The sequence below is a fragment of the Macadamia integrifolia genome, chromosome 3 (assembly GCF_013358625.1).
Source record: "Macadamia integrifolia cultivar HAES 741 chromosome 3, SCU_Mint_v3, whole genome shotgun sequence".
Taxonomy (NCBI): Eukaryota; Viridiplantae; Streptophyta; class Magnoliopsida; order Proteales; family Proteaceae; genus Macadamia; species Macadamia integrifolia.
In genome coordinates this window covers 5263862-5280120 of record NC_056559.1, presented here as the reverse complement: position 1 = coordinate 5280120, position 16259 = coordinate 5263862, and the positions used below count along the sequence as shown (strand labels likewise).

The following is a 16259-nucleotide window of genomic DNA, read 5'->3' as shown; positions in this document are numbered from 1 at the left end:
TTAAGGTGTCTTTGTCATCAAATATGGATGATTTTGAGTAGTTGATATTTCTGTTGACACTACAATGAGAGAGGGACACACACACACACACACACATAAAACCTGATGTACAAATATATTTTGGACATTTTCTGGGATGGGCGGATGGCCATTCTCTTTTTTACTTCTTGGAATATAAATGCACTATTGGGTTTGATTTTAAGTCCTTTAGGTTGCTTCATTTGGTATCTTGTGATAGTGTATAAGCTACATGTGTTCCCATTTTATTGGGAATATTTTATACTGTTGCATTGTTGTATTGATATTTTTGCTTGTGTTCCCAAACCTACCCCCAACTCTCCATCTCTTCTTAAATTTAAATTTTGTATTTACTTTAAATGAAAAATGTGTGATAGGGTGATGATCCATACTTCAACAAGCTGATCCGGATATTGGCGACCAGATGCATGACTCAGGTATTGTCACTTGAATTAATGTAATAGAATAAAAAATTGTTCATTCTTGTTGGTGATGCGGAACCTTCATGATGTATTAATTTACTCCTTTAGGCAGTTTACTTCTGTAGTGGAGATCTTAGTCCTCCAGAATTTCACCATTATGGGCTTGCTGCACCCCTGTATACTCATTTCACTTCTCCCATACGAAGATATGCGGGTTAGTGGGAACTACTGAATGGAGAATTTATCTTCATTTTTATGGGAATGTCAAACTGGGGAATGGAGATTAAATTGAGTTGGTAAATTTCTTTCCCTGCAGATGTTATTGTGCACAGGCTGCTTGCTGCAGCTTTAGGAATATCAAAGCTTCCACCAATTTTCCAAGACAGACACCAGCTCACTAGTATTGCTGACAGTAAGGACATTCATATTTCTCCATAACACTAAATCTTAATTTGTCTTTTGTTGTTTTCAATTTGTTTTTGTTGAGAAAGTATATCCATATTTGTTTCCTGTGTATCTGCTTGTGAACGGAAAATGTCATGCTGATGGATTGAGTATTGACCATCTATGCTCTCACACTTCCTCCTGTGTGCTGCATATGTAGTCTCTTTAAAAGAATCTTGCAACCTCCTCCTCCACCCCCACCCACCCCCACCCCCACCCCCACCCCCAAAAAGAAAAGGTCCTTTGATTGCCTAGCCTGTGTTGAAGAATTTCATAGCCAAACATCTAGACTTCAACTTTTTTATTTGGATCTATGGAGTTGATTTTTTTTTTTTTTTTTGGTGGGGGGGTGGTGGAGGTTGAGTGTAAATTGAGTCGATGATGCGAGTATATAAAATATAGCAACGTGAGACCAAAAAGAAGAAATGGCAAGAGAAAGATAGTGTATTGATGGCATTTTTTGTTTAACCTGCATTTGTTTCTAGGTAAAAATCAAGTGAATGGAAAAAAATTAGGTAAAATCAGTATTTAAAAAAAATTACATGTTTTTTACCTGGAAACAAAAATAGCCTTAGGTTGTTAAACATTACTTAAATAGGAGTTAATTAGGATACTTTGGAATATGAATCAAATATAATTAACAGTGGCAGCAACTTATTGTTTCTAATATGGTGTTGGAATTAGTATAAATTGGGGAAAAGAAACAACAGGTATGGTTGCCAATTATCTCTGTTTTAGTTTACTCAAATTTCTTAAAGTTACTGTTGTATCATTACATTGTGGATGCAGCAGTCATACCTCTTAAAAGCATTTCTCTCTCTTTAATGTGGTAACTGATGTCAGTGACCTAGTTCGATAGTTACTCTGTGCTGTTACTAATTTAGAACCTCTTTCAGATTTGAACTATCGACACAGGAATGCCCAGATGGCTAGCCGAGCGTCAGTGGAGCTCCATACACTCATCTATTTCAGGAAACGGTAAGTTGTACACAGTTCTTTCCCAAATACATAGTCTGCTTTTCTCATAGCTGTTTAATACAATTTTTTCTCTCTTGCAGACCTACTGACACTGAAGCCAGAATTGTGAAGATAAGATCCAATGGCTTTATTGTTTTTGTGCCCAAGTATGCCTTATGCCTTCTATCTTTTTTGTGCTATGATTAGGCGCAGAGAATATATTTTTCCCAAACATTTTGCAAATTATGGAGAAAGATCACTAGGAACTCTGATTTTATTTTCTCTTCCCCCTCCTTAGGTGGCCCTGGTGGTCATCAAACAAATTTCTTTTAGAAGACTGCTATTCACCTGTACAAATTTTTCATCCCAAAATGCAGCAATTCTTTCTGTTTGTTTTCAGAGAGTGATTTACCATGGTATCTTTATATTGCAGATATGGTATAGAAGGCCCTGTGTACTTGACGGAAAAAGGAGAGAAGGGAGGGGGTGATTGGTTCGTGGATGAGGTACAACAAAAGGTGAAGAAGATGGATGGTAGCATCAGTTATAGCATTCTCCAGACTGTGAGGGTTCACATGGAGGTTGTGGAGCCACAGCCGAACCGGCCGAAGCTTCAGCTCAATCTTATCTAGAATTTAACAATTACAATGCATCCTTGGTATCGGGTTATTCTCAAAGGAATAGTAGATTACAATGCATCCTTGGTTTCAGGTTATTCTCAAAGAAATAGTAGATTATACTTTTCTGAATTACATGATCAAGGAACACTCCACTGGAGCTGTAGCAATGTAAAATATCAAAGGTTTGTAGCCCTTGTCATTGTTCACATCATTTATGAATGGGGTTTCAAAGATTTATTTAAATTACCCTGTAATTCTCCTAGTTCCTACCAGCCTCTCAATCACAGGTTCAGCTCAATTCAATGGTCTATGCAACAGGTAATACTGTTTCTGATACTTCAGAGTAATTAACCTCAAATTTATTGTGTTATGCCTTGTTTAAAATCTTGGGAAAGTTTGCCATTGTTGAGGAACACTGAAAGGACCCGAGACTTCAAAGTTTATGATTTCCTCCTTGTGCCAATTGCTTTAGAAATTATGGTCTTAGTTCAACTGTTCAAGTGTTCAACATATAGCCTTCGTTCAACAAGGCCATTGTTGAGAACAAAGATTTTCTTTCATAATTCTAACTTGATCAGTGAACGGTTGCAATGTTATCACCACCTGTTTGATCTTTCAGCTGTGCCCTCCCTATGGATGTGGGTTTTGTTAGAACTGCAGGACGAGACTCCAACTGTCCTTAGACCAGTATTTCACCAAAAAGAAATAGGAAAGAAATAAAAATGATTTGCTATCTAATTGCAACTTCCTTCTAAAAATTTTTACTTCTGTGCAAAATTTAAAAATTTGAGGGAACCACAACTGCAAACTGTTGCTTACCCTATCAAGATTTTGAGAGCTTGAACCAAACTACGCAACTCAGTGCACCCCTTTACAATCCACTGAGGCAAAACTCGAAACAAAAATTTTAGAAATAAATGTATAGATTGGAATTTCTCAAGGTGTAAAGAGAAACCCTTCAATTAGGAATATCATTCAACAGCTCTGGCCTATAGTAACTGCTTTAATTTTTCTTTTTCCTAGCTTCTTCCATGCACCAACAATCTTCAAGATGGGACCCACATATACACTGTGGACAACATAGTGAGGGCAAAGGCTGCAACCAAGTATGTCCAAATGTATATGACTGAGCACTCCTCTTGACCCACATCAAACAGTTGGGTCATGGTACCTACATCATCAACATCATATGTTGTCAATGGAAGTAAAAAATGCCTTTCTGATGTATAGTTGATACCCACCCTCTAAGTAGTATTTGGGTATTGATGAACATTACTGATACCATTAAAATGAAACAAGAATGTTGTGAAGGAGTAAATACCGATACTCATGGCCGGTGGAAGCGTAAATTGTAACATTAGGGCGTATTGGTAGAGAGGATCTGGTGAGAGGAAACCCAGATCACCAGCTACCTTAATCACTCCCATTCCAATCACAGGAAGTATCACATAGCACACTAAAATGACCCCTAAAATGATCAGTGGCTTCAATTTTGCTGAGCGTAGACCTGCTTAAGAAAACAATTAGAATAAGTTCTAATACAGAATCTAATTATTCTCCTTTTTTTCCTATTTAATTGGATAGTTATAGTTAGATCTCATTTCACCTTGAATGAGGTTAGCCCCCACTATAAGGGTGCTGCAGGGAATTGCACCATCCTTGCACGGTAAGATGTTTTGATGTCAATAGAAGAGTGAATCCGGAGTGTGATGAGACCATGCAAAAGAAAAAGGACAAAGCATCAACTCTTTTTTTTTTTTTTTTTCTTCTTTTGGCTAACAAGAAACCCTCGAACCTACCCCATTTTGTGGTTCAGGGTCAAGGGTAAACCTCAATTACATGTAGCCACACCTAACCCGTGTAACAGATCAGTTGTGGGGAGACTCAAACTGACTTCAAGGGCTATTACCTTTATCTCTCACATTGTATGGTAGCAAAGACACCAGGAGAATATTACAATACCAAAGCAGAGGACTGTGAATTAGGTGAGAATTTTGTGCATAAGCAGTTTAATTGAGCAAAGAAATGCAAGTTCAACAAAGAGATATATCATGGTTAATAGAAAATTTGTGGAATTGTAACTCCTAGAATTCCAAAACAGAGGACATATACTGATATACATACCCAAGTAATTTAATTGAGTCCTGGACCACTCGCAGAGGAGCAGTTCTGCCTACAAGAAGATTCTTCAGCCATGGCACACACCCAAAGATGAATCCCACTATCTGTTAGGATACAGAGAAGATAAGCTTGTTTCCTTACCTAAGAAGACAGCAATTTAGAACATTTAGTATCTTAAAAACACTTACTGCAGCAATAGTTGGTGGTGCCTTCAACTCTTCTTCAATCTGGTGAAGAAATCCTGTTTCTTTTCCCCAGGATGACCTCTCTTCCCCAGCCTTCCCAGAAGACTGAGCTACTACAACCTATTATAGTAATAATTAGAATATTTCAGAAAAACAGTCAATAAAATTGGTCTTTCATATTGCATCAAGAACTCATTCTTAGAACTCTTTGCTTTAAATCATTAAGGAATAAGGAATTAACCACTTAAAAAGGCTTACAACTTGTTTCTCCATATCCTCTTCAATGGCCTTTGTTGATAGCACTTGTACAGATTTCTCATCTTCATAATCTTCCTTGAGAAGGTGGGATTCACTGTTGGTATCTAAATCATTATTCGGCTTCCTCAATGTTTCCTCAGCATCTTGAATTGCTTTGTATCTTATTGCCGAACTTCTTAGAATATGATAAGTATAAGACCAAATGTAAAATCCGCCGATCTGCATTGTAAGAAAAAAATAAACTTTGAGATTTGGTCTTATGTTGATGTAGATGTCTTGTATTCCCAACAGAATGGCGGTCCCGTTTGATATGAGGACGAGCATCGTAAACATATTCTCCATTGATAGTGAAGCAGAATCTCGTCTCACCAAGGACGTAGTCATTTTTGCCGAACCTCGTAAACCTGTGTGAATTGTTTGCTTTTGTTTTTCCGTTACCTTATGCATCGCTTTTAGGGTTGTGTTTCCACATCTTACAGATTCTAGGAACTAGATAGTCCATTCAGAAAAATGTTTTCAAAGAAAATTTGTAAACAAATTGAAAAAGTTAAATCATTATTATGTAAATTACGTTATGGATCTCATCAAAGAAATATCAAATATGGAAGATCAACTCAATTGGATGATGAAAACTAGAGTTTGGATGGCTAGACAGAAATGGCAAATTCTTTCCTTACCGCCATTGAGAAAGACGCATAGGAGAGAGCCACAGAGTTGCAACTATTGGGGTTACCAAATGGACTGTCATCTTCATTACAGATTGCAGGGACAACTACTAACATAAGGTTTCCTATATTCCCTGTTTAAAATAAAAATGATATTGTCAGCAAGTAATTTAAGGACCTCAAAAAGCTGGGATTCAGTAACTTAGGTAAGCAACAAAATTAAAAGTAAAAAGAATTCAGTAACTCTGAGGGGAGAGACCTGCTGAACATGTAGCCATGATGATGCCTTCTAGATATGGTTCTGGTTTAAATATTTTCACAACTAACCACCCAAGCATTCCTCCTATAAAAAAGATCAATCCTATGTTGAGGGGCATGAACCACCTAAAGAAATGGAGTTAAGAGAATCAAGTCAAAAGTCCATCAGAAAGCAACCAGTATTGTACTGTTGTAGTATTGATCAGTAGATTAAGGATGGTTGAAATGTAGCATAGAACATGTCCGAATCATACTGAAGTAGTTAATACTGTTGATATACCAATAATTCCAGTTGTGCTGCTCTAAGTATTTGTTCATGCAATTTATTTGACTAACTGTGAACACAACCTAAGCTAAATCTTGTGTTTATGAATTTTAACTTGAGAGTTATTAATTAGAAACAAGAGGTATAGTGGATCAGTAGGATTTGTGTTCAAGAGAATTAGAAAAATCTTTCTAAGATGTTTAAAAAATTATCTATGTCTTGAGAATATTTGAGAGTTGAGTTGCCACCCTTGAGTTGGAGGCAAGGTCTCTAGTTGTTGATAGCGGAGATCATGGATTGTATCCCCTCTCATGGGGGCGAGGCGAGTTGGGTTTCATAGAGTGGGGAATTGCTTTGCAATTGCCATGGAGAAAATTATGAGAGGTTTTAGAGTGTTTGTTTGCCTATAATCAATTATGCAATTAGTTATATAAAAGAAAATCTTGAGGTAATTGAAGTTGGTGAAAAACAGAAGCAAAAAAGGGTTTTCAAAATGATTTGAAAGTGATTTGTCATATGTCATTTTAAATCATCACTATCTCGCATGTTTTTTTAAAAAGAAGAAAAAAAGGGTTTTCAAAATGATTTGAAAGTGACTTGTCATATGTCATCTCAAGTTATCATTGTCTTGCACGTTTTGTAATATACATATGAAATGATGGTTAGTTTTTACCATTAGAATATATATATATATATATATATGGAAGAAGGATAGGTATGTCACCGATACCAAGTATGCTATCGAATAGCACCAATAGGATCACATGATGGAGTATCATGCAGGAATGATATGAGGGTCATTTCAGAAAAAGGGAAGAGAGAGATAGACACCATGGGTGCTAGCATACTTGATATTGACGGCATACCCAACCTTTTCCCATATATTAAAATAAGAGTCAAGAAAAAACGCGAAGTTAAAAATTATTCAACACCTTGAGGGTTGTAAGTAAGATCCCTTATTTATTGTGATGTTATTGCTTGTTAATTGTAGCTTACCATGTAATAATGTCTTGGAGATCAACAGTCTTAGCTAGACTTGCAAATATGAGTGATGGAGTGAACACATCAAACACAAGCTGCATTGCCCATTAAAAAGATTGTAATCAGAATCAGAAAGTCTTGATCAAATTACAAAATGACTAACATTATTTCCTCCACCCACCCATATGCTACATAGATAGATCTTTATATCTGCTTGTATTGCTTAAATACTTACCTCATTCATATCTCCGAGAATCTGGATTTAGAAGGTTCAAATACTTAGATGCAATGAAAGCCCCCAGACTACTGATAAGAAGGATCTGCAACATAGGCATGGCTACCACCTCTAAGAGTGTCAAGAACCCCATCTTCTCTTCTCCCTCTCTCCCTCTTCTCTATCACTCCTAATTTTGCTCCTAGGTTACAGGAGCAATATTTGAAAGCTCTAGTAGAAGAGAGAGAGAAACCTGTGACAGAAACAGAGAGGACAGAGACTTGGGTTTTAGTTAGTCTTTCACAGTTAAAAACATAATATGTCCTTAGCAACACATAAGAGATGGGGAAAACAAATTGGGTCAGAATCATATTGGAAGGACATCCTTTGAACCTGAACCAATTGGCCATTGACTAGAGGAGCATGTGAAGCCATGTGTTGTCCTCACCTCATCTTTGTCAATCTCATTTGGGTGCAGGGAGTTAAAGCAGAAACAAATTTATTTGTTGGTTGTTGGGAGTAAGGACCATTATCTGACCAGATATGAACCCTTCTTGCCTCAATTTGCTCTCCTGATTAACTTAGCTTGACTTCACTATCTATCTATCTATGGCTTTCTATTTTTTATACTATAGCTCCAACTATAGGGCCTTCAGCTTCAAGAATAAACTGTAATAAATACAACAACAAATAAAAAAAATTATTGTAAAAATAGACAGAGAGATAGAGGTCCAAAGAGGGGGAAGGCCCTAGAACCATCTAACAAGGCCATACTGAGGGTTTTGGCTTTTTTTTTATTTTTTTTTATTTTTAGGGCCAAATTTATTTCATTTTTATACTAAAGCTCCAACTAAAGGGCTTGAGAGACTAATACAGACCGCTACTCCCCTCCAGACAGGGCTAAGAATAAGATGAATGATTGATGATTCATCATATTCTTCTCGGACCTCCTATTCCATTTTTTTTTTTGCCAATGAAGATTCAAGGCCTTCAGTCTCACTATTTTCCAAGTCCAGCCGACCACACAATCACTGGATTAGATCATTCACAAGATTAACCACAATGTCAAATTAATCCCATTGTGACTTGTGACTGGTCCCAAAGGTGCTGTCAAGGTGATTCAAATCCAGTTCAGAAGCTTTCTAAGATGCCGTGACTCAGATCAAATCATCGTTGGAACAACCCCTTGGGATTGAATCTCTCACCCCTTCTTTCTCTTCACCTGGCCATGACATGTATATATACAATGAAACAATACTTCGGCTTCCTATGTGTTTATTGGCTTGGCATGGAGGATACGATACACACTGCTGGTGTGTAAATCACCCCCTACTCCCTTTAATAGTTTTTAATAGTTATGAGGGAAAAAGTCTTCAAGCTGGCAATGTAAGCTATACCATGTCAGCACTCTCTCTCTCTCTCTCCTCGTGACACTCTGTCTTCTCTCTGTGTCCTCTTCATTGGATGGTTCTTCATGCAATGAGCTCTGAGAACACTCTCTCATAACTATTTCTAATTTCTTTTTCCCCTCTTCCAAATTTCCGATTACCCTTCCTAGTTCCTACAATGGGAGGAGGAACCAAAGATATGGGGAAGAAAGCCTCCAAGTTTTTTATCTGAAAAGCATCTCATTTATTGTTAAGAAACCCAAAACCCCCTAATGGAGAAAAGAGTTGAAAGACTATAGAAGCTTCAAACAATATCCAACCAAAAACGAAGAAAAAATTAATGAAAAAGATGATAGGAATAAGAGGAATAAAACTCAAAAAAATCAAAACAACAACAACGTAAGAAGATGAAGAAAGGGAAGGACGAACCTGCACATGCAAATGATTTCAATGGAGTCCAGGAGGATGAGAGAGAGAGAGAGAGAGAGGCAGGAGTTAGGGACCTCCTTATGGAGCAGGATGAGGAGAAAAGGCCACGAGAATTACTGGCCTATCTTTCAGGACGTATGATTTGTATGATCATATTAAATTCATTTCTTAACAGCTTTCTATAAAGCTTCCAAAATATTATATGTTTGGTATCAGTACACTTGAATTCAGGCAGTGCTTGGTTGTCATATATATATATATATATATATATGGAATAAATTAAGTCATTTTGGGACTTGGAATATGCTAAATATGCCATATAAAATGCAATTGTGTACTCATTTCCATTATATCAAACTATATATACTAGCTGCAAGTGATCTCCTTACGTAAAAAAAGAAAAGAAAAAAAGAATAATACTATTGATCTTAACATGTGGGTCATATGATTGCTATGAATTAATAGGTTCGACTTGTAAAACATTCATAGAATTTCTATGATCAGGAAGATACAAACTAGTAAATGTTAGGATCACCTTTTTTTTTGGTAAGATGTTTTTAGGACCTTCATTAATATAATAGAGGACGGATCTATTTGCTGGCATCTCCCGTTCCAAGCCACAATGGGCCCATGGAGAAAGTTCCTCGCGATTCATATATAGGTGGAATGACCCATATGATTAAAGAAGAGAGATTTTTAGAGGTTGTCTCAGAGGAGGGAGTGTGATAGAGTGTATACTACTGGTACCGGCTAATCTAATACTTATGCTCATGTCAATATCTCTTGTTTTTTTAATCCACCCCACCCATACCCCCCTCAAAAAAAAAAAATACTTTGTTTTCTTATCTCTTAATTAAGCATCTAGTGGTCGCTTCATCTATATCCGAATATTCTTGATGAAGCCAAACTATTTATTAACAAGAGAGTTTTCTTTTGCCATACAAAGCATTTACGATTTGAGATACATCTTTTTTGAAACTCAAATATGCCATAAGATGATTATTTGTACATTAGAAAGTCTAATTCAAAACCTTAAGGTATTAGACCAAGAGAGCTACTCAAGTATATGAAGACACAAAGGCTCTCTTTGGTTTGATTTCTATTTGTACTTATTTGATTTATTTCTATTTTTACAAGTGTTTGGTATAATTTATAGCACTAATTAGAATAAATCACAAATCACAAATTAATCTCAAGCTAGTTGTTTTGTGGCAACAAATCATTTATGATGATTTTTACTACCTTAAATGAACACGTGTGTTAAACCACTCAAAATCAATGGTAAATAGGTAACTTCAGTATATTTTATACATTTTCAATAAAAAACCCCAAATCCTATCATATTTCTCACTCGAAGCACAAAGCTGAAGGTGAAAACTGAAACCTATTTTCTCATTATATAATCTTTTTTTATAAATTATACCCAAATGAATACTATTGTGGTCCATAATTTATTGTCAAAAATACTCTTACTGCTCCTAACATTTTTTTTTGGGGGGGGGGGGTGGGGTAGATACTCCTAACATCTCAACATTGTAGAAAAGTAAAAGTTAGGAGGACCCACACTAATATTATATTCTATGTTGGAAGGGAAAACTCAAATATCCAAGTGTAACGTGTCAGAACCTTTCGCCGTGTTGTGGCTGCTTGGTTTCTAATTAGGTCGACCAACATATACAAATATGTTAAGAGCAAAAAAGGACATTTTGGGTGAGGCTGCTTAATTTAACTATTTCGACCCAACTTGTCATTTGGCTTTTCTGATTAGTTCATGTAACAAATCCGGACTTCAAGCTTTTCATTTGAAGGGGTGGTGGGGGGTTTCTTCTTGTGCTGGAAGAAAGGAATTAAGAAAAAGGAACCGATAGCTTTGATGCCATGACACACTCTCTCATGCCTTGACACACACACACTCTCTCTCTCTCTCTCAGGGCTTCAAGGTTTTCATTGTGTGTGTGTGCGTGTGTGTGTGTGTGTGTGTGTGAGAGAGAGAGAGAGAGAGAGAGAGAGAGAGAGAGAGAGAGAGAGAGAGAGAGATGCAAATCATATTGGTGCTATGGCAGAAATGTTCATCCATAACATTCGCCACTATAATGAACAAAAGCTTTTAAGGGAAGTCAAAAATAAAAAATAGTGATTACTAGCACCAGAAGTTGCCCTCTTATGGGATAACATTCAATATGTATTTGAAAAACTCTTCTGTGAAGTAAATGGAAATCTCTCAAATAGTGGCTTCAATTTCATCTGAGGTCACGGCTCCATTTGAGGCATCATCTGCACGTAGCTGAGATGAAACATCATCAATGGCTGAGTTCAGCTGTGCGATCTTCTCTGTTAATATCTTCCTTGTTTTCTGTTAATGTCAAATGGATCATCCAGAGCAATGTCAGTGCAGATTTCAGGGGAAGTGAGATTGAAACATGTCATGCACCAAGACTACAAAATGTTGGCTAACAAATACCCCAAGATGTTTTCAGCACAAGGATCAAAAAACAATTTTTATCCATGCATATGTGCAGAATATTATCTACCCAAAACTGAAAGAAATACAAAACATATTTCCCTTAATAGTCCTATATAGTTCAATTGGATCTGTTGCATATGGTGTAACCAACGTTATATGCTTATATATATATATATATATATATATATATTGGTGGGGGAGTGGGGGGTGGGGGGTGAGGGGTGGGAGAGAAGAGAATCGATGCTTTAAAGTAAAAATGATGAACTCCTTCTAAGGTCATTAGAAACACAGCAAACAAGTCTAGAAGGTGGGGAAACATCAGATTAAATTTTTTTCAAATGAGTAAATTGAGTTTATTTTCTATGCAAAATGATTGGCATAATCACTTTCTAATAACAGGTGAAGACAGCATTTAGACATCCCAAATACTCCAATAAAATTATGGCCTTCTACCACAAATTTGGTGTAAATTTCTACTATTCACTGAACTAGTCCTTCAGATCAAAATTCACACACTATTCACAGAACTAGCAACTAAATCAAACCTCACTGAGTGAGCTGAGTACACATGCACAAGGTAGGTTATAAAAACCAATACAGAAAAATATTAAGATTAATGCAGGCTGAAAACAAAAGAAATTAAAGAAACATCTACAATAACAAAACTAAAATGAAAAGGCAAACCATAAAGAAAAAGTGAAATTCTTGCAGGATGCAATCTATATCAAATAGATTTGGAGAAAAGCGATATCAAAAAAGTACAGCAATTGCATTATCAAGGTGTACCCAAAGCGAAAGGTTCACAAAACTTGCTTTACCGTTGCAAGGCAGCAGAAGTGCAGAACTAACCACAAAATGGTAGCTTCATGAAATCCTGGAAGGTGGGTTTCTTAATTTCATGACTATTGTTCTACTGCAGGATAAACGGAAACAAAATATAGAAGGAACAAGAAGAAATACAGAACAGAAGGAGAATAATTGTTCTTTCTACTTAGCCCTGATTCCAGGAGCATTGAACAATGGAAAGTTTGAGCCTCACCACCCACTCAAGAAGACCGCAACTTCCCACTAAGTTGCAACAAAGGAATACACGGAACATTTATATACATAAAGCATTGACAAGGCCAATGGTGATGCCCATACGAATAATAACTTGCAACTCAAAGATATTGTTGCCTGGAAAAAATAAGAAATAGAAAGACAAATCTGCTAACCACATTTTCTGAAGACTATTATGGGCCCATGGGGTCGATGTGGCTACATGGTCTGACTGCTACCTTACGCATAGAGCTTTTGGACAACTCTTGGACCTCGGACTCAGGGGTTCCAGTTATTCTCCCAATAGGACATTAATGAACCTCCGATGGAAACCTGTTGCAGAAGTTTCATTCCTTTCTAAATTCTAACCACAAACAATTCCCAAATGACCTGGAATGAAGGATCCATACCTAGTGCCATAAACAATCCATCATTGTATTCAAAAAGTATGTTCAACATAACATAGGAAAGGTGCTCTCACTCCTTTAAATAGAAATCAGCCTCACATGCTTATATGCAACATTTCCAGGTAAAATTACAATCTGTACTCCATACAGACTAGGTAGGATTTTGCAACCAAAGCATCATAAAGGAAATATTGACAACAACACTTGTGATCCAGAAAAAAGAGGAAATATTAATTGTGCACCAATCATCACAGAAATAGCACCTTCCCAGAAATGTACCTCCACCATAGTCCACCAGCAAGTAGACAAGCATAGAAAAGAGAAAAGAAAAAGCTACCTAGAAAATGCAATAACAAATGAAAAATTTTACTCCTGTTGAAAGTGGAGCTCATGTGAAGCTGATGAGATATTAAAGAGAAAGTACTCACCTCCAAAGCTTTCTCTTCATCATATATAAATTTTGGCAGTTTCCTCATCAAATCTTTTCTGTCAGCCCCAGTTAATACCTTGCTGATCTGTAAGATAAGATGATCCATCAGTGCAAATTACATGCCTGCTTGAGTCCATACTTATGGCATCAGGCCAAACATCCAAACAGTGGATTTTTCTACAAGGCTGCTTTTTTTATTTTCTTACACACACACAAAAAAAAAAAAAAAAAGTGCCCAACCAATGGAAAATTAGAAGGTGGGCATGTGCAACAATGGCAACTTCAGAAGATGTACATAAGCTTCTAATCACCACAAGTTATTCAAGTCTGGAATGTGGATCGTGTGCTCCCACTAAGCTCCATTCAAAAATGAAAGTACAAGAAGTCTAGAACTGCCCCTGATGTAGTGGACCATTCAATGAAAAGACACCAAATGATGAATTAATAACTCATCCATCAGCACCCCTGCAGGAAAATGTTAGAATGAAAAGCATACAACTAGTAGCATTAGCAATTGCACTAATGATGACCCGCCAACACAACCTGAACCCAGTTACAATAGACACATGCAGCAAATAAATCATGACATTACCTGAGGTGCGTATACGCAGCCTAGTGCCCCAACCACCATGCCTCCCAATACAAAACCACCAATAAAAATACCTGCACTGTTTGGTTTACCATCATCACTGCATTTGCAGAAGAGGTAAGAAATTGCAAATAAAAGAATCAGTGTAACTTGCATAAGAGAAAAGAAATTAAACTAATACTAAAAACATAGGGGAAAGAAGGAAGAGAAAGAAAACTTTTAGGAGACATTCTATGTAGATGAGTAGATGGCTGAGACAATAAATTCACCAATAAGTCAATACACAGCATCAAAGAACCATAAAGGGCCATAACTCATAAGAACTTTGACTAAATGGGGCATTGACCATGTGGCAAAAGCAAAAAAATGTTAAATGAAACCCAAAGACAATAACAATAATTGGAGATTACAGCATAATCTCTTAAACAACCCAAAAACATCAAAACCGAATTGCATTAATGTCTTACTTCATACAGATTGAGAAAGGAAAAAAGAGAGAAGGAAATTTAAAATATAAACAAATGAAACCATACAACACATTTAAGAGCTTCCTTTTTTTAAAACACGGTTCTTGGCATGCTTAAGTAGTTACATATGACAGAATCAATGTAGCAGGACCAACCATATGAATGCATGATTCATAAAAAGTAATGTACTTTAATTTTTGGAATTTTGCCTCTAAGGGAAACTCAGGCCCTCAAAGTTGGTAGATATTATGTGAAATTTCAGGTGCAAGAGAAACATTACAAAAAATATGAAGCTATGTAGAATTCCATAAATTATTTATACAGACATGATTACTCCCATTGGACCAAAATATTATAATGAACAACCATGAAATTGTGACAAAGATAGGCAGCAGAAGTATATGGTAAAACCATGTAAGTTTGCATTCAAATAATATGCATAATGGTTGCTAAGTCTTGACAATTTTATAATGATTCAAAAGTGGTGCTCCAATTCCTATAATTAACCCAAATACATCGCAGGAATCACTAAAAATAGGAGAGAGAAGCATTAGTACAAAATAATAGTCGGAAGGGCACCTTGGTCACCTAGGCACCTTGTTTTTTTCCCTCCTCCAACACTTAGGGTCAACTAGATGTCATGGCAACTATAGTAAAAATCATGTGAAATCATCTTTAGCTAATTCTATGATGAGGGGTTGCATTGAAGAGAAAATGTTAAATTGGATATTTAATTGATCAGGTGGTTTGAAGGGGTTCATTTGAAATATAAGAGAAGAAAGATCGGGATTAAGAAAATTAGGATTTGGATTTGTGCAAAATTAGGAAATTGGTTTGAATTTCATTTTAATGTTGATGTATTTACAGGATCGACTGTCAAGCTGCTGAACTGAAATTGCAGCAGGCAGAAAGAATGGGTTTCAATATCAAAAAGTGGGTTTCCAATTAAAAAATGAAATCGGATGATACAGAGAGGCTATGTGAGAGGTGCAGTTTATTTTAAATATAAGACATTTCAGAAATGCTGACAGTTTTCTCTTAAATTCATAGAGTGTATGCAGAAAATAGGAAGCTCTTGGAACTAAGTATTTGATGGTGTAGGGTAGAACAGGGCAGAAAAGAGGAGAAGCAAGAGGAATCCGGTAGCGGGAAGGGTTTTCTAATTCAAAACAATGATAATAATAACAGAGGGAAGTACATTAAAAGAATATAAATTTGCAGAACTTGAAATTCTATTTTCAACTCATTAGAGACCTCCTGAATCAACATGGCACAGAAAAGTCGTCCCCCCAGAAAAAAAAAAAGAAATTTTCAGTAGCAGAAAACAAACTTTCCCAAAAAAATATCTGAACAGTAAGAGCAAAAAAAAAAATCCAAATCCGACATTCCTCTATCCTGATCATGCTATTTTCATTCTTAAATTCTATTGGTTATTCTGTTAGTTGGGCTTTCTGCTATGATCTGCCTCAGTTACATTATCCACGTATCTAGTTTATGTCTCTGTTTATAACCCTGAACTTTCAAGTCAATTTCAAGAAGCCTTTTTCAAGTAAACTTCTCAAAATCAGGGATAATGGCTTGATTTTTAAAAATTTGACCGGCTACTGTTTATGGTTTCATATTGCTGTTTAATAAAAAA

At 36.3% G+C, this 16259-nt stretch overlaps 2 protein-coding genes and 1 pseudogene across 2 annotated transcripts in view; 1 reads left to right on the top strand and 2 right to left on the bottom strand.

Annotated features, from left to right (window-relative positions):
- The window catches only part of LOC122074132 (exosome complex exonuclease RRP44 homolog A), a 29431-nt gene extending 26727 nt beyond the window's left edge, over positions 1-2704 (top strand). The window contains exons 19-24 of the mRNA XM_042638993.1: positions 396-455; positions 549-654; positions 757-852; positions 1781-1862; positions 1943-2008; positions 2275-2704. Coding sequence (XP_042494927.1) covers positions 396-455; positions 549-654; positions 757-852; positions 1781-1862; positions 1943-2008; positions 2275-2473 — 609 coding nt within the window. The 3' untranslated portion in view covers positions 2474-2704. The remainder of the gene's footprint in view (positions 1-395; positions 456-548; positions 655-756; positions 853-1780; positions 1863-1942; positions 2009-2274) is intronic.
- Positions 2705-3356: 652 nt separating this feature from the next.
- Positions 3357-9321, bottom strand: LOC122074866 (annotated as a pseudogene).
- A 1952-nt stretch (positions 9322-11273) lies between these two features.
- The window catches only part of LOC122073113, a 7056-nt gene continuing 2070 nt past the window's right edge, over positions 11274-16259 (bottom strand). The window contains exons 3-5 of the mRNA XM_042637639.1: positions 14157-14253; positions 13563-13649; positions 11274-11578 (exon numbers count right to left, since the gene is read on the bottom strand). Coding sequence (XP_042493573.1) covers positions 11447-11578; positions 13563-13649; positions 14157-14253 — 316 coding nt within the window. The 3' untranslated portion in view covers positions 11274-11446. The remainder of the gene's footprint in view (positions 11579-13562; positions 13650-14156; positions 14254-16259) is intronic.